General features: G+C 59.0%; 4 protein-coding genes across 7 annotated transcripts; 2 read left to right on the top strand and 2 right to left on the bottom strand.

The window, feature by feature from the left end:
* Positions 1 to 29: 29 nt before the first annotated feature.
* ASH2L (ASH2 like, histone lysine methyltransferase complex subunit) lies at positions 30 to 8,001 on the top strand. 2 transcript variants are annotated; one of them, XM_068174652.1, is made up of 17 exons: positions 30 to 172; positions 394 to 463; positions 743 to 888; positions 1,558 to 1,646; positions 1,962 to 2,056; positions 2,146 to 2,241; positions 2,462 to 2,557; positions 2,768 to 2,843; positions 3,370 to 3,387; positions 4,724 to 4,817; positions 5,138 to 5,355; positions 5,552 to 5,719; positions 5,801 to 5,994; positions 6,344 to 6,436; positions 6,558 to 6,656; positions 6,973 to 7,032; positions 7,431 to 8,001. In XM_068174652.1, exons 1-17 carry the CDS (start codon positions 66 to 68, stop codon positions 7,536 to 7,538), a joined length of 1,827 nt encoding a protein of 608 aa, XP_068030753.1. In that variant the 5' UTR covers positions 30 to 65; the 3' UTR covers positions 7,539 to 8,001. The 2 variants fall into 2 exon arrangements, with proteins under 2 accessions (XP_068030753.1, XP_068030754.1); XM_068174653.1 differs by lacking the exon at positions 3,370 to 3,387.
* Positions 7,978 to 12,797, bottom strand: STAR (steroidogenic acute regulatory protein). Its single transcript, XM_068174675.1, has 7 exons — positions 12,481 to 12,797; positions 11,106 to 11,219; positions 10,751 to 10,878; positions 10,510 to 10,668; positions 9,902 to 10,086; positions 9,617 to 9,710; positions 7,978 to 8,767 (listed from the first exon to the last, which is right to left on the bottom strand). The coding sequence occupies exons 1-7, from the start codon at positions 12,542 to 12,544 to the stop codon at positions 8,660 to 8,662; spliced, it is 852 nt and encodes a 283-aa protein (XP_068030776.1). The 5' UTR covers positions 12,545 to 12,797; the 3' UTR covers positions 7,978 to 8,659.
* Positions 12,798 to 16,558: 3,761 nt separating this feature from the next.
* On the bottom strand, positions 16,559 to 18,606 carry LSM1 (LSM1 homolog, mRNA degradation associated). Of its 2 annotated transcripts, XM_068174683.1 has the most exons (5): positions 18,477 to 18,606; positions 18,174 to 18,242; positions 17,564 to 17,679; positions 16,924 to 17,031; positions 16,559 to 16,768 (listed from the first exon to the last, which is right to left on the bottom strand). In XM_068174683.1, the coding sequence occupies exons 1-5, from the start codon at positions 18,520 to 18,522 to the stop codon at positions 16,721 to 16,723; spliced, it is 387 nt and encodes a 128-aa protein (XP_068030784.1). In that variant the 5' UTR covers positions 18,523 to 18,606; the 3' UTR covers positions 16,559 to 16,720. The 2 variants fall into 2 exon arrangements, with proteins under 2 accessions (XP_068030784.1, XP_068030783.1); XM_068174682.1 differs by having other exon boundaries at positions 16,559 to 17,031.
* On the top strand, positions 18,506 to 21,662 carry BAG4 (BAG cochaperone 4). 2 transcript variants are annotated; one of them, XM_068174665.1, is made up of 4 exons: positions 18,506 to 18,778; positions 19,944 to 20,183; positions 20,547 to 20,792; positions 21,161 to 21,662. In XM_068174665.1, exons 1-4 carry the CDS (start codon positions 18,521 to 18,523, stop codon positions 21,647 to 21,649), a joined length of 1,233 nt encoding a protein of 410 aa, XP_068030766.1. In that variant the 5' UTR covers positions 18,506 to 18,520; the 3' UTR covers positions 21,650 to 21,662. The 2 variants fall into 2 exon arrangements, with proteins under 2 accessions (XP_068030766.1, XP_068030767.1); XM_068174666.1 differs by lacking the exon at positions 18,506 to 18,778 and adding an exon at positions 18,983 to 19,062.
* Positions 21,663 to 22,753: the final 1,091 nt, after the last annotated feature.

Raw genomic sequence — 22,753 nt, 5'->3', positions numbered from 1 at the left:
GCCCGGCACCCCCGCTCGCGCTGGGTCTCGCGAGAGCCGCGCGGTTCTCGCGGCAGCGCGCGGACATGGCGGCGGCAGCGGCGGCCGAGGGCGCGGAGCCTCCCCCGGAGCCGCCCCCGGCCCCGGAGCCCCCGGCCCCGCCAGAGCCGCCCGCCACCGACGCCGAGACCGGGTATGTGCCTCCCTGGGCGGGCCCCTGGGACCCCCGCGCTCCCCGGACCGTCCGGGCTCCGCGGGACCTGGCCCCGTTACCATGGGAACGCCGATGGGGGCTCCCGGGCCCGTCCGGGGCTCCCGCGGCCCGAGTCCCGCCGGGGCCCGGGGCCCGGCTGTGCCCCCGGAGCGCGGGGTCCCCCCGGGTGCGGGCTCCGCTCTGACCTCCGTGCCCTGCAGGGGGGACGCCGCCGGGGTGGATGTCAGCGCGGCCCTGGAGACCGAGTCGGCCAGCGGGAAGGAGCCGCTGGTAGGTGCCCGGGCAGGGGCAGGCTGGTTCGGCCGCAGGGGAGCATCCCCTGGCGCCAGCCTTGCTTCCTTAAAGGATGATTTGGGAAGTTGAATCGCCAGCCGGGTGGCTCACCCTCACGATGAGTGTACAGAACAGCTCCAGCCCGCTCGCAGCACGGCTGTGGGTTAGGGGAAAGGATTTCTTCCCTCTGCAGTCCCCCGGTGGCACATTCCTGCCCGGGCCCCTGTGCTGCCTGCCCCGGGCACTGTTGGATTCCTGGCTCTGCTCCGGTTCCAGGACGCTGCCGGGGACGGTGCCGAAGCCATGGATGCCCAGGGGGGCTCGGGGGACGAGGAGAACGCGCGGCAGCTGGGCGAGATCGAGCTGCAGTGTGGCATCTGCACCAAGTGGTTCACGGCGGACACCTTCGGCATCGACACCACGTAGGTGATGGCTGGCAGGGCCAGCACGGGGCTTTGGGAGCCAAAGTGGAGGGTTTGGAATCTGAGTTCCCAAGGACCTGCCCGTGTCCTTGAACACTTGGAAACTGGTGTGTTGTGTAAATAAAGCTTTGTCCATGATAAAGGCACGCCTGTGAAATACCACTGAGCCTGTCAGATGTTTGTGGTTTTAGGGGAGGGAAGGAATACTTGGGTTTTAACCTGGAATAATTAGTTTCTTAACCCAGTGTAGTAAGGAATAATTAGTTTTCTTTCACTCCAAGAAGAACATTGAGGGGCTGGAGCATGTCCAGGGCAGGGAAGAGAGCTGGGAAGGGGCTGGAGCCCCAGGAGAGGCTGAGGAAGCTGGGAAGGGGCTCAGCCTGGAGAAAAGGAGGCTCAGGGGGGACCCTGTGGCTCTGCACAGCTCCTGACAGGAGGGGACAGCCGGGGGGGTCGGGCTCTGCTCCAGGGAGCAGGGACAGACAAGGAGAGATGTCCAAGGACCTGAGGTGGCACTCAGCACTCTGGGCTGGGGACAAGGTGGGGATTGGGCACAGACTGGATTCCATGGTCTCCAGAGTGCCTTTCCAACCTCACAGATGCTGGGATTCTTTAACCTGATACGATAATTACACTGTACCCAGCCCTAGCAAAGCTGCTTTTTCCTAGGTCGTGTCTGCCCTTCATGACCAACTACAGCTTCCACTGCAACGTGTGCCACCACAGCGGGAACACCTACTTCCTGAGGAAACAAGCGAGTGAGTTGGGGAACAGCTCCCTGGGAGATGTTTTGGGCAAGCTCATCCTGGAGGCTTGGCTTTGTCTGAAGTCAGAGGGTGGGCTCTGCTGAGACCTCTGGGAAATGAGCCAAAATCCCCTATTTACAACCACGTGTGGCTTCTTCTAAAAACGTTTTGCTACTGATTTATGAAGGTGGTGTAACTGGTTCAGCGAGGGCTGAGTCAGGACAGAATTTGGGAGGTTTTGCAGTTTGCCGGGGTGATCACTGTGTACACGGCTGTGTGGTCTTCCCACCAAGTGTAATTGTAGCCCTGGGGTGCTTTGTTCCTCAGATCTGAAGGAAATGTGCCTTAGTGCTCTGGCCAACCTCACGTGGCAGTCGAGGACACAGGACGAGCACCCCAAAACGATGTTCTCCAAGGATAAGGTCTGGCTCTTCGGGAACCGCCGCGGGCTCACGTCACTGCTGGTGTCAGCAAGAGGAGGAGCTCACACAAATGTTTTCTGTTCCTACAGGATATTATCCCCTTTATTGATAAATACTGGGAGTGTATGACAACACGGCAGAGGCCTGGGAAAATGACTTGGCCCAATAATATTGTCAAAACCATGGTAAGGATTGAGGGTAAATCCCTGGAAGAATTCCCACAGGTTTGGGTTTCTGACATCTGTGTGTGCTGAGGGCTGGGCTTGGAGCTACAGGGTGAAGATGCTGATGCTTCTTAGGCAGCTGTGTACCTAACACATTTTAATAGGAACTACTGGGATTTAAACACTCGTTAATGAATTTGTTATGATCTTACCCTGTGTAACTAAAACTCCTCTGGTTTAGTGTAAAGAACGAGACGTGTTCCTGGTGAAAGAGCATCCAGACCCAGGCAGTAAAGACCCAGAGGAAGATTACCCCAAATTTGGGCTTCTAGACCAGGTATGTGATGGGAGACAGGAGGAAGGTGGGGAGTGACAGGGCGTGGGGGGTCCCTCTGGTACCTTTCTGCTCAGTGAAGGGGCAGATCTCTGCTGTGAGCCTGTGCTGTGCCTGCAGTGGGTGGGAGCCCCAGCACGTGGGGTGCCCTGCTCAGGCTCGGGGTGTTCCCTTTGACCAAGTCTGTACAGCAGAGCGTTTCGTCTCCTGCAGGATCTTGCCAATATTGGTCCAGCCTATGACAACCAGAAACAGAACAACGCCGTGTCCACGAGTGGAAGCTTAAATGGCAAGTTCTTTACCCAGGAGGGGTTTGGGTATTTGGGACTAAGGTGCATTTCCCAGTCCTCTGGGCATCTGTGCAGTTAAACTGTCCTGTGAACTGAGCTTATGCTTATGCTTATGCTCAGAACAGTCTCACTGTGCCTTTTTATAGAAAGATTAACTTTGTGTGTTGGGGAGGCTCAGCCCTTTCTTTACTGTGACCAGATAAATCAAAATGCTTGCTGAAGGCTGAGCTTGTCACTTTGCTCCTGGAATGGTTTTAAATTATCTCCTTGAGTTATTCAGATTTCCTGTTTCCCATCTTGCTGAGGGTACTCAGGACATCCTTGCTGCAGTAAATGAACTGTTAACGGGTTTATATATTAATAATCTTTATTAAACACTTCCCAGTAGTACATGCAGGAGGTATTTAGGTCTTTTTAAGGCAGAATAGATATCTCAGGTGTGTTCTTTCCATGTCGTGCACTGGTTGTTTTTTATCTCGTTTCTGGGAGGCTGACAAATGTGTGGTGCCACTTCTGTTCTTGCAGGTGGAGCCTCTCTGGGAGGTGAATATTTACCTTTCAGCTTCTAAAACTTAAGTATTGCTGTTTGCAAAGCTTTTCTGGCTCGATTCTCTTAGATGCCAAAGTCAATCAAAAATGAAAGTGTGCTCTGATGTGATTGCAGTTGGATTTCAATACAAACCAGCAATTCCAGTCTTTAATCTTAGTAGTTAGAAGCTTTTAATTGCCATATTCTGCCCTACTTGACTGGTTGAAAGGTTTTGTTTATTTATTTCACACTTACTCTTTTTTTTTTGTATCAATTGACCTGATGTTGTAGTTTTAATGCTTAAACACTTGGTCTGTAATTTACAGTGCAGTGGTTTGTTGGGTAAGTAATTGGTTTTTTTGGCAAGTAATTGTTGACAAACTGGAGAGTTTGTCTGCACTGAAATCGGGGAGTGCAGCTAGATCAGGTCATGTTTGTGCAGAATATGGCATTCCCTGGATGGTTTGGATCCCTTACACTGTAAGGGAATGCTGGTAATGGAAGAGCTGACTGGATTTTTAGTTACCATACGAATGTGGTTCGTGAAGGTGTTTATCTACAGTACGTGAAATTTCCATAGCTTTCCTTATAAATCAGCAGTGATATCTTTGGAAACAGCAGGATGATAAAATGCATGTATGATTTAATTTATTGAAACATGCTGATATTAGTTTGATTAAGTTTGACATGTAGCTTTTCCTGCACTCAGTTTCATTACTGAGTGCTGAGTTGAGGCTGATTTGCTGCTCAGTCATAGAACTGATTTCAGTAGTACTGAAGAGAAACACCTCTTGCTTTTCATTTTTCCTCAACTCAGGTTTATTTTATTCTGTAGATGGAAATTGAACATGAGTGCTTATTGCTGGCTGGTGTCAGTGTTCCTTCAGCACAGGGTCACTGGTTTGGTGGCTGTGCTGTAGGGTGGGTTTCTGCTGCTTCTGCAGAAAGAGATGTGGGCTGTTACTGGAATTTCCAATAATAATAATAATAATAATAATAATAATGGCCCTAAAGTAGATCCCAGTGCTGCTGCCTATAAATGTTCTGATGACAAAAAAGTTTCTGAATTCTCACCTGAAAAGCTCCGAATGAGCTTGTTTTGCTGCTCAATCTCCTTTAGCTTCTGCTCCAAATTCAGACACCTCAAAAGCTGACCAGAAGCCACATGAGAGTTGTGGACTTTGCTGTGCTTGTTGGCAGTGAAGTCTGGTTCACATTAACTGTGGCCAAAGGCACCTGAGCCCACGAGCTGATTTTGTTTGGCTGCTCTGCCCCTCTCTCCTGGGGGATCCCGTGCGGGCGGGCGCTGGCGAGCGGCAGCTCCTGAGCAGGCCTGGTTTGTGTGTCCAGGGGGAATGGCTGCCGGCGGCAGCGGGAAGGGCCGAGGGGCCAAGCGCAAGCAGCAGGACGGGGGGACCACGGGCACGGCCAAGAAAACCCGGAGGTGAGAGCAGAGGTGCCATGGGGGGGTGGGGTTGGGTACCAATCAGGGCCAGTGGCACTTGTGATGCCCTAAGCTGCCTCCCAGCTGTCTCTGCCCTGGGTGGGTGTCTGGGGGTCACTCCAGAGCCCTGTGATGTCACTGATGACATCATGGATGACTGGTGGGTCACGGGCTGTAAGTGATTTGCAGGGGATGACTGCGCTCGTTTCACACAGACATGAGTGTGCAGCCCCTGAGCACAGGGACAGCTCTGCAGGGGGGTGTCCTGGGGTGACAGGTGACAGCAGCTGGAGATGCCAGCATGGGTTTCTGTGTTTCAGTGACCCGCTGTTTTCGGCTCAGCGCCTGCCCCCCCACGGGTACCCTCTGGAGCACCCCTTCAACAAGGACGGGTATCGCTACATCCTGGCCGAGCCTGACCCCCACGCACCCGACCCAGAAAAGCTGGAGCTGGACTGTTGGGCAGGAAAACCAATTCCTGGGGACCTGTACAGAGCCTGCCTGTATGAGCGAGTCCTCCTGGCGCTGCATGACCGAGGTACAGAGCTCGTTGATCTGTGCAGGTTGTGTTTCCCTCCAGACACATCTCGGTCACCCCTCGGTACCAGTCAGAGCTGTTTCAGGTGCCACTGCTCTCAGAGGTGCAGAGCTTAAATCCACCTCTGCGTGTTCACCTGCCTTTTGACATCACCACATTGAAAATCACAAGTGTGTGCTCGTGTGCTCCCCTGCAGCTCCCCAGCTGAAGATCTCTGACGACAGGCTGACTGTTGTTGGGGAGAAGGGCTATTCCATGGTGCGAGCCTCGCACGGTGTGCGGAAGGGAGCCTGGTACTTCGAAATCTCCATGGATGAGATGCCTCCAGACACAGCTGCCAGATTAGGCTGGTCACAGCCCTTGGGTAAATAATCTTAGAAAACATTTCTCAGCAGGTGCTCCTGCTGCACTCCCTGTGTTCACCATGGAGCGTTTGTTTCTGCAGGGAACCTCCAGGCCCCTCTGGGATACGACAAGTTCAGTTACTCCTGGCGCAGCAAAAAGGGAACCAAGTTTCACCAGTCCATAGGGAAACACTATTCCTCTGGCTATGGCCAGGGCGATGTCCTGGGGTTTTACATCAGCCTTCCAGAGGATACTGAGACAGCCAAATCCCTGCCTGACACCTACAAAGACAAGGTGAGGTGCACGTTCACTGTTGGATTGAGCATTGGCAGGTGGACAACTGGAAAACGAGTGGCTGTGGCCTCACTCGTGCCCCTTTCCATGCATCCTTCCCATCCTGCCTCTCAGTACCTCTGTGGTTCATGGGGGAGAGGCCCAAAGTGTTGATCTCAAAAAAGCAAAATACTCCTGGATGGGATTGCCCACATCTCCTTTCACCTTCCCCTCCTGGTGCTCAAATCTCTGAGCTGTGGAAATCACTCCTCACAGGTACTCTGACACCAGGCACACCTGGCCCTGAGCAGGGCAGGTGGCAGGTAACAGATTTTGGGCTTGTTCCTGACATTGTTTGCTGCTGTTTCAGGCTTTGATCAAATTCAAAAGCTACTTGTACTTTGAAGAGAAGGATTTTGTGGACAAAGCAGAGAAGAGCCTAAAGCAAGCCCCTGGAAGCCAGGTGAGTTGTTGCTGTCACTTCAGCACGTGCCTGGCCTGAGTGAAAGGGAGCAGGGATTAATCTTGTCAGGGTTGCTGCATCCTGACAGCCACCATCAGTGGGAATACCCTTCATTTTTCAGATCATATTCTTCAAGAATGGTGTCAGCCAAGGAGTTGCCTTTAAGGACATCTTTGAGGGGGTTTATTTTCCTGCTATCTCTCTGTACAAAGGCTGCACGGTAAGTGAGGGGTCTCTGAAAGGGCATTCCTAAATCCATCAGTTTCACACACAAAGTGTGTTCATGCACAAAGTGTGGGCACTCTGGGAGTGTGCCAAGTGAAAAGGAAAGATGGGAGTCATTTTAGTGACTCTGGAACTATCTTGCTGTTCACATGTGTAACGAGATGATCAAATTGCTGAAGTAACATCAGCAGTGTTTGTTCCTGTGGCCTTGCACAGTGTGTGGGGAGGCTCAGGAGTAGGAAGGGAGGAGGACCGAGGACTAAAGAGATTTTCCTGGATTTTTAGATTTTATGAAAATATATGTTCCACAGGTTTCTATAAACTTTGGGCCGTATTTCAAGTATCCACCGAGAGACATCACTTACCATCCTGTAAGTAAAACTGAAGCTTCTCCCCCCCATTTGAGAGCCTCATTGTTTAAATCAAACATGTTTTGGTGTGATTCATACCACACCTGTACCTGTCCTTGTCCTTCAGTCTCAGTACCTGGCCAGTGTAGCCAAAAGGATTGTGTTTAAAAATATATAAGGACAGATATCCAAATAAATCATTAAATTTTAATTAAAGAGTAGGTGCTGTTATCTTGTTCCTCTTGACATACTGTTGCCTGACAAATGCCTCCTCATTTGTCAGTATGGGGGCTGAATTGTTGTTCAAGGGAGCACTTGGAATTTCCCCCCTGCCACTGCTGTTTTGAGGAGGGAAACAGCCCTGGGATGTGTGGTCCCTCCTTGTCCAGGAGTGGAGCTAACTGTGCTTCTCTCTGCAGATGAGTGACATGGGCTGGGGGGCCGTGGTGGAGCACACGCTGGCCGATGTCCTGTACCACGTGGAGACAGAGGTGGATGGCAGGAGGAGCCCACCCTGGGAGCCGTAAACCCCAGCACCGTGGGTTTAGTGCAGAGGAACATCCATCTCTCCCTCAGTGATCAGCCAAGGACCCAAGAGGCCGAGGTGGATGCAGCCCTGGCTGGCAGGTGTTGTGTGTGTGCTCACACGTCCCCACTGCCCGGGAGGCAGTTCTGGGGTGTTTTGTGCTAGTGTGGGGCCTCTCTGGGAGCCCCCAGCACCATTAGAGTGTCACTCACTGGAGTAGGGGGTGTTGAAGAACCTTCTCCCGGGCTGTGGCGGGTCAGGGTGTAGCTGGACCTGCCAGGTGTGGCTGCAGTGACCCTTGTGTGTTTGGCTGATGGTGACCAACAGCTCCCAGCCAGGATGGCTCTGTTGGAACAACACGGCTGCATGTTAGAGTGAAATTTGGGCTTCTGTCCAAACTGTATTTTTTTTTCCCCACAGACTGGAAACCAGTTTAAAAATAAAGGCTTTAACTCTTCTTTTTATTCTTGTTTTTGTCTTGTAAATTGTTACAAGTGATATTGAAACTCAAAGTAGCTGCACTTGGAGATCTTTTGAGCTGAAGATCTCCTGTGCACAGGAATTACATGGGGCCTCCTGCTAGTGATAATCATTGCAGAGCTTTGGGTGAATAAATAAATTGACACTTCTTATGTGTTGGTACAGGAGAAAATAAATTAGAGCTGCTTTAAGGGGGAGAGGAAACAAAATTGTTAAGTAAGTGCTGTGTTTGAGTTTTGGGAGAGTAAAAGTTGAGGTTCAGTCAGGCTTGTGTTTGCCTCACTGAGGATGTACCTTCCCAGTTAGCTGTCTCCCTAATAACTAATTAGCCCTTTAATTGTAGACAGCACTAATTAAAGCTTTATTCGTTTAAAGTAATTAGGGAGGGTGGAGTTGGCTGACTGGGCCAGCACGTGCTCATTTAAGCAACTGCAGGAATTAAATTTTTAGTCCTGCACTTACACAATGAGCTTCAATAAATAAACCTTTCTATTTATTGAGTGTAGCTATGTATTAATTAGTGGAGTCTGCTATTAAAGGCCTTGGCTAATTGAAGTGGCCCTATATTTGTCCCCTGAAGGAAGCCCTGCATGGGGTGGTCAGCAGGCCGTTGGTCAGCAGGCTGTGGTCAGCAGGCCGTGGTCAGCAGGCTGCAGGCACCGGCCGGGCCAGGCGCTGCCGCAGGTGTTTGGCAAAGTCCACCTGTGTCTGGGACAGGACCTGGTTGATGATGGTCTTGGGCAGCCACCCCTGGGGAGGAGCAGACACAGCCTGTGAGCAGAACCGGCCTCCCCCAGAGCCCCTGGCTCCCCCAGAGCCCCTGGCTCACCCAGAGCCCCTGGATCCCCCACAGCCCCTGGATCCCCCACAGCCCCTGGATCCCCCACAGCCCCTGGCTCCCCCCACAGCCCCTGGATCCCCCACAGCCCCTGGCTCACCCCACAGCCCCTGGATCCCCCACAGCCCCTGGCTCCCCCACAGCCCCTGGCTCACCCCACAGCCCCTGGATCCCCCACAGCCCCTGGATCCCCCACAGCCCCTGGCTCCCCCCACAGCCCCTGGATCCCCCACAGCCCCTGGCTCACCCCAGAGCCCCTGGATCCCCCACAGCCCCTGGCTCACCCCACAGCCCCTGGATCCCCCACAGCCCCTGGCTCCCCCCACAGCCCCTGGATCCCCCACAGCCCCTGGCTCACCCCACAGCCCCTGGATCCCCCACAGCCCCTGGATCCCCCACAGCCCCTGGCTCACCCCAGAGCCCCTGGATCCCCCACAGCCCCTGGCTCACCCCACAGCCCCTGGATCCCCCAGAGCCCCTGGATCCCCCACAGCCCCTGGCTCCCCCACAGCCCCTGGCTCCCCCCACAGCCCCTGGATCCCCCACAGCCCCTGGCTCCCCCCACAGCCCCTGGATCCCCCACAGCCCCTGGATCCCCCACAGCCCCTGGCTCCCCCCACAGCCCCTGGCTCCCCCCACAGCCCCTGGATCCCCCACAGCCCCTGGATCCCCCACAGCCCCTGGCTCACCCCACAGCCCCTGGCTCCCCCACAGCCCCTGGCTCACCCCACAGCCCCTGGCTCCCCCACAGCCCCAGGTACCTTGAGGTCGATGCTGAGCAGCCAGGTGAGCCTGGTCTGGGAGGGGCTGCCGGGCAGCGGGCGCAGGACCATGCAGGTGGGACCATTCTCAGCCCTGATGGGGAGAGAGGCCCAGGTCAGACCCAAACTTGGACTTTTCAGCCTCAAAAATGCACTTAGGGGTGCATTTCTACAGCAGCCCCTGCTGCCCATAGAAACCCAGCGACCCTGAGCCCACAGTAAAACCCTTGTGCCCTGTGGGAATCTCCTCCCTGCACACACAGAACTGGGCTGAGCAGGTGGTACCTTATGAAGCCCTCCTGCTCGGGCATGGCCCCGTAGGTGGTGGACATCCCGGCCAGGACACAGGTGGAGCCACGTCTCCTGGAGCACCTGACGCTCACGAAGTCCCGCGGCCCCACGATGTTCCCCGGGGTCGCGGCCGCCTTCTCGTGGGTGATCACCGTGTCCTTCCCAATCTTCTCCAGAATCTGCAGTTTAGAATGGAAACGTTCATTTGAAGTGTTTACTGCAAGCACAGCTAAAAGCTGCCTTTGGTTACCAGGTGTTCAGATACAGGGTCTGACAAAGACTTGACAGTGGCAATAATTCCAAATACTTGTTCGCCCCCAGGTGAGAACTGTTTTCAGTTCCTCAGTGAAAAGCTATTCCCTTACTGCCTCTGATTCCTTGTTCCTTGGGGCTATTTCTTGCCCAGATCAGCCCCAGTTTCCAGCAGAACTGCCAGCTCCTTGCAGGAAAGTGCCTTTCCTGCAGAATTAGTCACAGAGAAGCTGCTCCAGACTCGCCTCTGCTCAGCAGCAACACAGATACTGCAGAACCTCCTCTCCGTCTGCAGCAGGAAATGGGCAGAACACAGGCTGGCTGTGACAGGAATGACACACATCTCCTACCCTGACTTCTTTGACGTTGGGGTTCCAGTCTCCCATCTGCTCCATGTTGTCCACCAGCTCTCCGTACACCGTGTCCAGGGGCTGGTCCACCACCACCTCCAGCCGGAACACCTTCCCCACGTCCGGCAGCACCTTGCTCAGCACTTTGTCTCCGTTACCCTGCGGAGGGGATGGCAGAGTTACCACCAGAGCTGCTCACAGGGGGAGGGCTCCAAGGCAGCACCACGGGGAGAGCACCCACCGCCACCGTCTCTGTCTTCCAGTCGTCCTGGTCCTCCAGGATTCTGAGGGATTTCTGCAGGGCCTCCTCTCCTTGCTTGATGTAAGACATTTCCATCTCGCTGAAGGGTTTCTCCTCCAGCCTTGAGCCTGCCAGCACCAGACAAAGGCAGGGCTGAGCAAGAGCAGTGTAATGTGCCAGCTGAGCTTTATCTACACCAAGTATCCTTCTCTGTGCCCAGGGGATGGGGTTTACACCCAGTTCCCACTCTGCCTTTGGCTCAGCAGAAGCACAGCCCACCCTCAAGCAGGTTCTTCCCCAGCCTGTGAGGATCTCCCCCCAGCAGGAAGGAACAGACCCCTCAGGTGTCACTTACTGAGCAAGGAGCTTCTCCTGCGCACCTGGTGGATCCAGGTGCTGGGTCCTGGGCTGCGGCTGGCCAGCCTGCTCAGCTCCTGGCTGATGGCCACGGCAGCTTGTCTCCTCAGACCTGGGGGAGAGAGCGTGTCACCCACCAGCACCACACTGCCATGGGCTTTTCCCCAGTTTAAACACACAAAAGTCCCTGCTTGTCGCCACCTTGGTGTCCCTACAGGCACAGGGAGCAGCTGGTTGCCATCGCACTGCCCTGGAGTAGGTTGTCCTAAGCAATCCTGAGCTTGGCTCCAGCTCCGAGCCATGCAGCAGTAAAAACACTGAGGAGCACTGTGCAGGTGCCCAGGAAAGAGCATGGAAATGGAGCACAGAGGTACAAAACCCTCACAGCCAGAGGGAGCGTGACCCCGAGCTGGTCCCAGGGACATGAGCCAGCCCCTCAGGCCCAGTGACAGGGCTCAGGGTTTCAGGGACAGTAAATCACAGAACCCAACAAGCTACAGAGTGGGCAGAACATTGCCGAGGCCCCAGCCACCACTCTAAGGCATTTAGAAAGAAAAAGAGTCCTTTCTGGAGCCTGTGACTCAACAGGAGCTTCTCTAATAAACTTTTGTCAGAAACTCCCACTCTGCCTGTGACAGGGAGGAGAGAATCCCTGAGCCCCAGGCAGCCGGACAGGGGCTGCCCTGCTCCTGTCCTGCCCCGGACAGCCGGACAGGGGCTGCCCTGCTCCTGCCCCGGACAGCCGGACAGGGGCTGCCCTGCTCCTGTCCCGGACAGCTGGACAGGGGCTGCCCTGCTCCTGTCCCGGACAGCCGGACAGGGGCTGCCCCGGCCCCATCCTGCCCCGGACAGCCGGACAGGGGCTGCCCTGCTCCTGTCCCGGACAGGGGCTGCCCTGCTCCTGTCCCGGACAGCCGGACAGGGGCTGCCCTGCTCCTGTCCCGGACAGCCGGACAGGGGCTGCCCTGCTCCTGTCCTGCCCCGGACAGCCGGACAGGGGCTGCCCTGCTCCTGTCCCGGACAGGGGCTGCCCTGCTCCTGTCCCGGACAGGGGCTGCCCTGCTCCTGTCCTGCCCCAGACAGCCGGACAGGGGCTGCCCTGCTCCTGCCCTACCCCGGACAGCCGGACAGGGGCTGCCCCGGCCCCATCCTGCCCCGGACAGCCGGACAGGGGCTGCCCTGCTCCTGTCCTGCCCCGGACAGCCGGACAGGGGCTGCCCCGGCCCCATCCTGCCCCGGACAGCCGGACAGGGGCTGCCCTGCTCCTGTCCTGCCCCGGACAGCCGGACAGGGGCTGCCCTGCTCCTGCCCTACCCCGGACAGCCGGACAGGGGCTGCCCCGGCCCCATCCTGCCCCGGACAGCCGGACTCACCAGTCATGTTGCGCAGGTGGCGGTAGGAGATGGCGGCGCAGAGCTTGGACGTGGCTGGCAGCATCTCCCTGCGGGGTCAGAGCTGTGGGCTGGGCAGTGGCGGTGGCGGTGGGCTTGTCCTCTGTCCCCGTGGCTGTGGCAGTGGCGGTGGCCGCAGTGGTGGCCACGGTGTCCGCCCGCCTGCGCCGAGGGCTGCTCTGCCCCGGCCCCGCCGTGCACGGCCTTAAGTACGCGGGGCTGAAGGATTCTGCCCCGTCAGCCGGGAGATAAGAGCCGTCACTCCGGGCCGGGCCCCGCGGGCCAAGGCCAGCCCCGGCTCCCCACGCATCCGCCGGGGCCGCGGGCAGCGCACGGGGCTGGGAGCGTGCGGGGACAGCGGAGCACCCCCAGCCCCGAGGCGCTCGGGCAGGCAGAGCCCCCGAGCAGCTCCTGCCCTGCCTTGCAGGCCGTCCTTGCCAGGGCCAGACCTGGGGCCCATGGCATGATCATCACCCGTGACAGGTAACAGATCAGCACAGTGTCCAAACATTGAGGCTGGAAAAGTCCTCCAAGGCCATCGAGCCCAACCTTTGATGGGTACCAATGCATAATAAGGGATAACTTTGGATGACACCATCTCACAGCACAACCATTGTGGAATAACAAGCCAGGCTGAGCCTCTGCACACGCTGTGCACAAGAACCAGGACAGCCCATAGAACGCAGAATATGAAATACATCGAGCTGCTGAGCCTGGGACTGAAGTGAGGGGCAGCCCCAGGCAGCCCCCCTACTCCCCAGGCCCCGTTATCTGCCCCAGCAGTGGGACACGGCGGAGCAGCGATAACGCTCAAGGCTGAAATGACATTTCTGGGATGAATTACGGCCTGGAGACCAGCACTCCCAGGAACCTGTGAATTACAGCTGCTTCCTTTGACGTCAGCCCCTGCACCCTCCTGCAGGGAGCCTGACCTTGCTCCCCCATTTCAACAGCTTGGCCCAGGGGGAGGTCACCCCCTCACAGCGCCAGCAGCCCGGCCCCAGGGAGCCCTTTGTCCCCCCGGCCTGTCCCCAGCTTTCCTGAGATGATTTGAGTCCCACCTGAACAGTTCTGCTGCTCCCCAGGATGTTCCTCTCCATTGCCAAGGCTGCCATTTTCCACTGTGTGCCAGAAAACACCTCAGGCAGCGTGGGGTTAGAGGGAGGTGCTGGAGGGACCAGGAGGCAGAAGCTGCACTATCCCTTTCCCTTTCCCAGTAAAACCTTTACTGGGAACTCCTCTTTGCAGCCATCTCCCACACATGTGATTCCCGGCTGATGCCACAGCTCTCCCCTCCTCGGGGCTTCACCCACCTGCTCCCAGCTCCCTGCACACGTGGGGAGAGAGACCCAGGAGGATTTGGAACCCCTGAGTCTCAGCCAGGAGTGTCCAGCCCAGAGCTCTGGCCAAGCACATGCAGAGCACGGACAGGTCTGGGTGTTTGGGGCCACCAGAGACACCCCAGTGCTGTGCACTGCCCCAGTCTCAGCCCAGTGCTGTGCACAGCCCCAGCTCTCCCAGTGCTGTGCACAGCCCCAGCTCTCCCAGTCCCACCCCAGCGCTGTGCACGGTCCCAGCTCTCCCAGTGCTGTGCACTGCCCCAGCTCTCCCAGTCCCACCCCAGCGCTGTGCACGGTCCCAGCTCTCCCAGTGCTGTGCACTGCCCCAGTCCCACCCCAGCGCTGTGCACGGTCCCAGCTCTCCCAGTGCTGTGCACTGCCCCAGCTCTCCCAGTCCCACCCCAGCGCTGTGCACAGCCCCAGCTCTCCCAGTCCCACCCCAGTGCTGTGCACAGCCCCAGCTCTCCCAGTCCCACCCCAGTGCTGTGCACTGCCCCAGCTCTCCCAGTGCTGTGCACTGTCCCAGCTCTCCCAGTCCCACCCCAGCGCTGTGCGCTGTCCCAGCTCTCCCAGTCCCACCCCAGTGCTGTGCACTGCCCCAGCTCTCCCAGTCCCACCCCAGCGCTGTGCACAGCCCCAGCTCTCCCAGTCCCACCCCAGTGCTGTGCACAGCCCCAGCTCTCCCAGTGCTGTGCACTGTCCCAGCTCTCCCAGTCCCACCCCAGTGCTGTGCACTGTCCCAGCTCTCCCAGTGCTGTGCACTGCCCCAGTCCCACCCCAGCGCTGTGCACTGTCCCAGCTCTCCCAGTCCCACCCCAGTGCTGTGCACTGTCCCAGCCCCCGCAGTCCCCCTGCCCCGGGAGCGAGGGCACACAGCCCCGGGGCCAGGAGCCCCAGGCTGTGAGCGATCCAGGGCTGTTATCCCAGATGCAGCCGCCGCTCCCGGCCTCGGCACAAGGACACACAGTTGTTTGTGAGAAGAACCAAAACAAGCCATGCAGAGCCGCCCCTCTGGCTCCGGGCTGGAGGGGCACGACCCCAGCAGTGCCCTCAGGAGGGGACACGGGCACAGCCACACTGTGCCACAGCACGTGAGGAAACGCTGCAGGTGACCGGTCCCCAGAGCAGGACACAGACCCCAAAAAATCCCTCAGGGGGATCTGGTTAAATGGGACACCCCAGCCTCCACAGCCCCCTGAGGCACCCCCAAACTCCTGCACAAAGTCACCACACAGCTCCATTTGCATTCACTTAATAGGGCTTGAAGTACAAACGTTCACAAACGTACAAAATGTACAAAACCAAAATGATGCCAACCAAAGGCACTGGAGCTGCACCAGGGCCTGAAGGCTGAGGGACCCAAGAGCCCTGAGGCTGCCCCGAGCCCCCCACCCTGCCCAGCCCAGCCGCCTTCGAGAGCATTCCCCTCTCCCAGCCCGTTCCCACTGCAGGGGCTGCAGCAGGGGCGGCTCTGTCGGGGTGACCCTGTCCCTCCTGCAGCAGCCCGGCCGGGGGGGTGTCCCCTCATCCCAAGGCTGCCCGTGGTGCTATTTGGAGAGTACAGACAAACCACAGCCCCCGGTGCCACAGAGGTCAACCCGACACCCAGATAAGATAATGGGTTCAAGAGCAGCAAGAATGGGCCCATGTCCTGACCCCCACCAGCTCCTCACACCCCCAAAGCTCTGGGCTGCAGGGCTGGGACTCCACCACCGGGGCTGGGCAGCCCTTGCCCCCCACCAGCCACCACGGGCATCATTGCCCTGATCCCCCCTCACCCCAAAACACCCCCCAAACAGACAGGGACAGCAAAAACACCCCCAAAGAGCCATCCCCACCTGCCAGAGACTTTCCATCCACAGGCGCCAGCTCCATAAATGCTTTTTATTAAATTCTGTTAGAACAAGAAATAGCATTTCCTGGTTTAAACCTTTGCTACGCCCAAACCCACAACACCCACTCAAGCCCAACGGGGCAGAAATGTTTCCCCCCAAAACATTTTGGGGTGGTCCCTGGGCCAGTGAGAGGGGGCCAGCACTGGCCACAACAGCTGTCAGCTCTCCAGGACAGTTGTGCCCAGCCCCAGCAAGCAGAGCTGGGCTTGTCCTCTGCCCCCCAGCATGGACTCTTCACCCAAAGAACTCCCACTGCCCAGGGGAGCAGCCCGAGGTTCCCCAGGGATTGTCCCTGTCGAGGTTTGCCCTTCCCTGCCCACACCCAGGGGGCTCCTGGGGCCTGGCAGCTGCCCAAAGCCAGCCCCGAGGCCAAGGCCTCTCCTCCCCACGCAAGGGCCGGGACACACGGGGGCAAAGGACTCTGCAGCCTGACACAGCTGCAGCAGCTCCCCCAGCACTGAGGCAAGGAGGGGCTGGAGCTCCAGGCTCTGCCGTGCCCCAGGTGCAGCAGCTCTTCACCAGCAGGTAATTAGTGGGTTCAGCTGGTAATTAGCAGGTTCAGCTGCAGGGGAGTGGCACAGCCTAGCTGGGGGGGTATGAGTGGTCTGTGTTGGGGTACAGGGGTACCCAGGTTCTGCTCCCCATCCCAGAGCAGGATCTTGCCCCAGGCTCCAGCGTTGTCTCAGAGTGAGCCCAGCCCGTGGCTGGACCAGGGGTCCCATCTGTCCCTGCACAGCACACGGAGGGGACAAGAGCTGGCCTGAGGGGTGCTCGTCCTGAGAGAGGGGGAACTGCCAGGACCAGAATACCAGAAAGCCATCGATGTCAGGATCAAGGATTTATTTACATGTCAAGGAAAACTCTCACCCAGAGTCACGTGAGGAGGAAAAAGCAAACAAACCCAAGGAGCAGTGATTTGCCTCCCAAACACAAATGCTTGCACTCCCAGTGCGCTGGGCCCTCCTCGTCTCCATCTCCAGAAGGAGACTAAAGGCATGCTTTGTGTACAGTTACCAGCACCACGGAAAATACAATCTGAAAAGGAAACCCGCCTTTCCAAGGCAGTCTGTCCCTGCCCAGGCGGGTCCTGGAGCAGCCCTCGCTCCTTGCAGGAAAGGGGCAGCACCTCAGTACTCATCCAGCGTGTCGGCCCGCGGCACCGAGAGGCCCCTCTCCTTCAGCGCCTGCACCTTCAGCTTCTCCGACTCCTGCTTGGCCTGCTGCTCCACCCGCTGCTCCTCCAGGATCTCCTCGATGGACACCTGCTGCAGAGGTGTGTCGCTCTCCTTCTCCAGGTCCTGCAGGAGAAATGACCCCTCAGCTCTGCACAGCGTCCCTGGACCGCAGGGCACCCGTGCCCACGCACCTGCCGCGAGTCCCGGCGAACGGTGGGGCTGACAGAAAACAGCGGTGCTGGAAGCGCTCTGAGGGGTGGGGACGTGGGCAGGGATCCCCAGCACAGCCCTGGCAAGGGGCTCCTGGGGACCACAAAGCAAACAGCGCTCGGCTCCTCCTGAGCCCATCCCAAGTGGTGTCTGCTGGGGCAGAGCCAGCAGTGACACCCTCCAGCAGTGCCACACTAGCTGGAGCTTCCCCACAGCTCCCTCTGCATTGTTCTTCGTCCTTGTGTCATTCCAGAGGGGCTGCGGCAGCAGGAGGCAGCCCTGCCTTGCAGGCTGGCCTTTCTGTGCTGGCTCAGCCTGAACTGGCCCTGGAGGCGGCTCCGATTCCAGCCCACAACAGCAACCACACTTCACAGCAGACAGACGGACAGACCGACCACAAAACCCCCAGCCCGGGCCCAGACCGCAGCGGGAGCTGAGCACTTACAATTTCCCCCAGCAGCACCACATTCTCGCCCCTCACCACGAAGATGCCCCGAGGGATGTCCCCATACTTCTTGCCCACGTGGATGCGCTCCACAGTCTGGTGCAACACCAAGTTTGCTGCAGCAACGAGACAGAGAGAAAACCACCGACCTTCCACCGTGAACTGCGGCTGAGCAGCGTCCCCCGTTCCCCCGTCCCCCCGGAGCTGGCGCACCCCCGGCACTTGGTGGCTGCCCGGAGCCGGGTCACTGAAGCTACCGACACTGTCCCCACCCCGCGAGCTCCGAGCCCGCGCTGAGCCCACCCGAGCCCCCGGCAGCACAGAAGGTGATGGCGATGCTGGTGCTGCAAGCTCAGGGCAAGGACCGAGTGCTTGGCCGGAGCATGAACACCACCCTGCTGCTTCTGCCCAAAAAGCGACGCCAGAGCGTCAGCGCTGGATGCAGCCGCGGGACGGGGAGCTCCCAGGTGTGGGAGAAGCCCCCGCGAAGCGCCAGGTCCAGGGGACAGGGCACAGCGGCGGAGGTTCAACCCCCAGCACAACCACACTGGAAACGCAGCGCTCCCTCCTCCTCCTCCCCGTGCCCAGCGCGCCCGCGGCCCGGCCGTACCGAACTGGTCGATGCTGCGCAGGTACCCGATGAGCGTGCGGCCGTCCCGCAGCAGCACCAGGTGCTTCTCTGCGGAAAGGAGAGCGGGGGTCGGGCACGGCCCCGCGGCTCCGGGACCCGCCCGGGACGGCGCCACGCGGGGCCGGAGCCCACGGGGGGCGGCTCGCTACGGGAAGAGGGGTCCGGGCGCCGCACGGGGAACCGCGGGGCAGGACACGGGGGAGCGGGAGCACCGGACCCCACGGCAGGGCAGGCACCGACGGGGCACGGAGGGGACGGTGCGCGCCGCCCCTGGACACTCACTGTCGATGTCCTGGATCAGGCTGGCCGTACCGGGCATGTAGTTCATGGTGCCGCCGCGCCCGCAGCGGAAGCGCCGCCATGCGCCGCTGCCGCCGCCGCCCCGGAACCGCCCGCGCCGGGCGGGGCCCACCCGGCGCTGCCCTTTTAAACCGCGCCAGCCGTGCGCGCGGGGCCGCCGCCGATTGGCCGGCGCGGGCGGGGAGCGGCCGCCGATTGGGTGCGGGGCGCACGGGGGCGTGGCCTTGGCGGCGGCCATGGAGCCCCGCACGGCCGGGCCGGGCCCGCCCGCGGCGGCCGCGCAGGTAACGGGGACGAGGGGCGAGGGGCGGGCACGGCCCCGGGAACGGCACGGCCCCGGGAACGGCACGGCCCCCGGGGCGGACACGGCCCCCGGGGCGGACGGGCAGCGCTCAGCCCGGCCCTGCCGCGATAACGGGCGCGCAGGGCGGTCCCCGGGAACCTCCCACGCCCCGCTGGTTTCTCGTGGCTCTGCTCGCGGACCCCTCCGGGCGTGTAACGGGGCGGAAAGCAGCGCGGGGAGGCGCTGCCTGCGGAGCCGCTGCACGGGGACGTTTCTGGGGCGCGTGTGCTGGTGCGGGGATCCCGGGAACGCGGGGACCCCGGAGCGGGAGGGCCACGGTCACGGGGCTGGGCATCGCCGGATCCGGTGCCACAGCTCGGCATTGCCTGTGGCGTTTATGGCAGCTGGGTTTCGGGCTGCCGTGCAAATTCCGTGTGACGAGAGGGGCTTTGCCCTGCCGGAGCAGGCTCTGCTCTCCAGCCGCGGTTTGCTTTGCTTTGCTTTGCTTTGCTTTGCTTTTTCCTCTGGGCTGTCCGGCTGGTCCAGCCCTTCCGTAAGTCCCGGCACACAGGTTGTACAGCCTGCGCTCCGGGAAGAGCTCAGGGCAGAACACTGCTTTGCCCCAAGGTACAGGGAGTCATTCCCCGAGCTCCTGAAATCCTGTGCTTCAGCATCCCCTCTGCCGTCAGGTGGAAACTCACATTCCCTACACATCAGTTATGGGATGGATCTGGGTAAATCCTCGGATGCGCCTTGGGTGTGCAGACCTTCCGTACAGAGACCCACACGAGCTGCAGCTCCGGGAGCTGAACACTGGCTGGCAGAGCTTGTCTGTTTGAGAATGAGCAGGGAAATGAACTTTCCTGGAGAGTTTTCCATCCTCCCGTCAGTGATGCAGTGCTGGCATTGAATCCTCCAGGAGCTGCTCACTGTGAGGGGCTGCACGCCTCCCCCTGAGCCCAGCTTGGCTGAGCAAGACCTGGTTAAGCTCAGTGTTAGACCTAGTACAGCCAGGTTAACCAGGAAAGCCTAAAACTGGAGCAGATCAGCTGGAGGGCAAAGGAGCCCCCTGGCTCAATGCTTCAGGAAGGGCCAGACCTCCTTCCTGGAGCACCTCTGCCCGTTTCCATGTCCCATCACCTTCCCTGTGCTCTTCCCTTCCCCAGGCAATGGATTCTCCCTATGCCAACGGAGCCTACAGCCCCCCATACCCCCACTACGCCAGCCTGCCGCAGGCACGGGGCTTCTACTGCTCGGGGCCCCCGCGCAGCCCCTACCCCCCGGAGCCCGCAGGCCTCTACCGGCCCCCGTCGCCCGCTCCCGCCTGGAGCTACGTCCCCCCGGAGTGTCCCTCCGAGGGCTCAGCCCTCCGCAGGCAGCAGGTCCCTGGCTACTCCCCGCCACAGGTAAGGCACCCCCAGGGTCAGAGCGTGTGGTTCCTGGGATGGGTCGTGGGGCTGCACCAGGGGGAAGTGGCTCTGGTGGGGCTGGGGCTCCCCTTGGCTCCTGATTGCCTTGTCCTGCCTGCTTTTACTCTTACCAAAACTGGTGGTCACCCTGTTCTGTGGAGACCCTGAGCTTTTGGGTCAGGAAAGCAAGAAGTGGGCAGCCAACCTGAGCTGCAGCTGTTCCATCCAGCTCCCAGGGCTGTGTGAGGGGGCAGGGCTGGCAGTGACCCCCCTGTAAGGCCTGTCCCAGCTCCCAGGGCTGTGTGAGGGGGCAGGGCTGGCAGTGATCCCCCTGTAAGGCCTGCTCCCCTGTCCTTGCAGACCCCGGGAATGCCGGTGCCGCAGTATCCGTATGGAGACAGCAGTGCAGGGGTCACGGGGCAGGGCCCGGTACCGCAGCCCAGAGCCCTGGAGGACACGTGGGGCCCCCACTCTGGCTATGGGGTGCAGCCTCGCTACGCCTGGCCCGCCTCGGGGCACGGCAGCCTCTACGTCTCGGATTCACACCCATCCTGGACCGGCAGCGGGGCTCCTTCCCACCCTCCCACCTGGGAGTCACAGGGACAGGTGAGGTCCTGTTTGCATACAGAAGACTTAAATCCGTGGCTGTGATTCCATAAAGTACTGGAAGGACAAGATGTCCTGGGTGGGTCTTGAAATGGGTCTGACAGGCTTTCTCGGGTTGGATCAGGGATTAAGTGACTCCACGTTTTTGGTGCCGGGCAGTAGCAGCCCTGATGGGGGGTTCAGGGGCTCAGACTCCTCCTCTGGACAGGTGCCCCTTGCTGGGCTTTTTCTTTCTAAGGTGGGAGCAGAGCACAGGTCCCTGTCCCCAGCATCCCCAGCCCTGTCCACCGTTTGGTGCAGGATGAGAGCGGAAACCTCCGGGTTGCAGGGAAATGCACTTTAGAGATGTTTTCTCCCTCTGACTGCAGGACTCTGTCTACGACAGACCTGAGCAAAGCCCCAGCCAACACAGTTACTATTCTGATGGCAGCCAGCGGCACTCGGGGCCAGTGAACGAGCACAGGGTGGCCAAGCCTGCCCCGTCCCAGCCCCGGGTGCAGTACAGCGCCCAGCCCCAGCTCTATGACCTCGCTCCTCGGAAGCCCGTGGCCAGGAGCCAGGAGCTGGGTTTCAAACCTGCTGACCAGCCTGCCACGAATCCTGCAGCCACGCAGCCGGAGATTCAGAGGATCCTCCACGTGATGGGGGAGGCTGAACAGCTGGAGGAAGAGGTGGATGAATTTGTAGGGAAAAAGACAGATAAATCCTACCGGCTGCTGGAGGAGATGTTGACCAAGCTGCTGCTGGAGCTGGATTCCATTGAGACTGGGGGCCAGGACAGTGTCCGGCAGGCCAGGAAAGAGTCCGTCCACAGAATTCAGGCCATACTGGAAAAACTGGAAAGAAAGGGATTGTGAAAGCACATGAGCCGCAGCCCACAGCCTGTGGTTGAGGTTCCAAAGAGTTCTCTTAAATCTCAGCTCTTTCTGCTACGCACTATTGACAATGGAATAGCAATAAGCCCTGAGTTAACAAATCAAATCAAACCCACCAAAAAGCCAGCCCAGAAGCCCAGCCCTGACAACTCAGCAAAGGACAAATGGAGAGAGGTTTGAAGCAGCAAAAGTATTTCATGAGGATGCTGAAGAGAACTGGGCCAAGGATGGAGCCCTGTGGGGTTGTGTACAGAGTTCCCCAGACCAGGCCCAATCTCTGGGTGCCTCCTACAGCCACAGCCAGTCTTCAAACACTCGTCAGATGTGCTGCAGTGTGCAGCCACCAACCAAGACTCTGGGCTTGTCCTCACTGCCTGTAATTTCAGCTTCAGCTCCCTTGCTATAAACCCCGTGTGTCCCCATAGGGGTTGTCTGGGTTTGGTGCACTCAAGGAGCAGCACTGAAGAGCTGGAAGGAGGGACTGTGCTGGCACATGTCACGTCGTGCTGTTCCTCCTGTGAGGTGCAGAGCCAGCGTGGGGTGTCCCTGTGGGCATGGGAACAGACTGGAAATCCCAGTTCTGCCACTGGAAAGGAGAAGCGCAAGCCAAGGAAAGAACAGGGGCAGGATGCTTGGAAGTGATTCCAGGGCACTTGGTCAGAATCCCCTGTTTCATGTCCCTCTCCATCCTGCGAGTTCTGTGTCCCACTGTGCAGCACCACGGGGAGGGAACAGCTCGGTCTGTTCCAGCCTCCTGGTTACCAGCTGCACAGCAGCTCACTGCTACGTGTGACACCTAATAAACCCTGAGTTTTAAATGTTACTTTGTAACTGAGATGTCTCAAAGTCTTTTTCTTTAAAGATAAGTGTTGGGGAAGGTTTTGTAACTCAGGCCAAAGCTCCAGCCTGGCTGTGCCAGTGCTGAGGTCAGGGGTGAATGGAACATCTGAGAAGGATGTTTTGGGGTGCCAGGGTGCCCCATTGCCAGCCAGGCAGTGCAGATGCCCCAGGAGCCTCCAGCTGTAGCTCTAAGGCCAGTGTGGAAGAGGGTCTGGAAGGGATTTAGGATGCCTGAGGCTGGGAGTG

Source organism: Anomalospiza imberbis, chromosome 28, assembly GCF_031753505.1.
Source record: "Anomalospiza imberbis isolate Cuckoo-Finch-1a 21T00152 chromosome 28, ASM3175350v1, whole genome shotgun sequence".
Lineage (NCBI taxonomy): Eukaryota > Metazoa > Chordata > Aves > Passeriformes > Viduidae > Anomalospiza > Anomalospiza imberbis.
The sequence above is the reverse complement of the archived record's forward strand: the minus strand, read 5'-3'. Positions and strand labels throughout refer to the sequence as shown.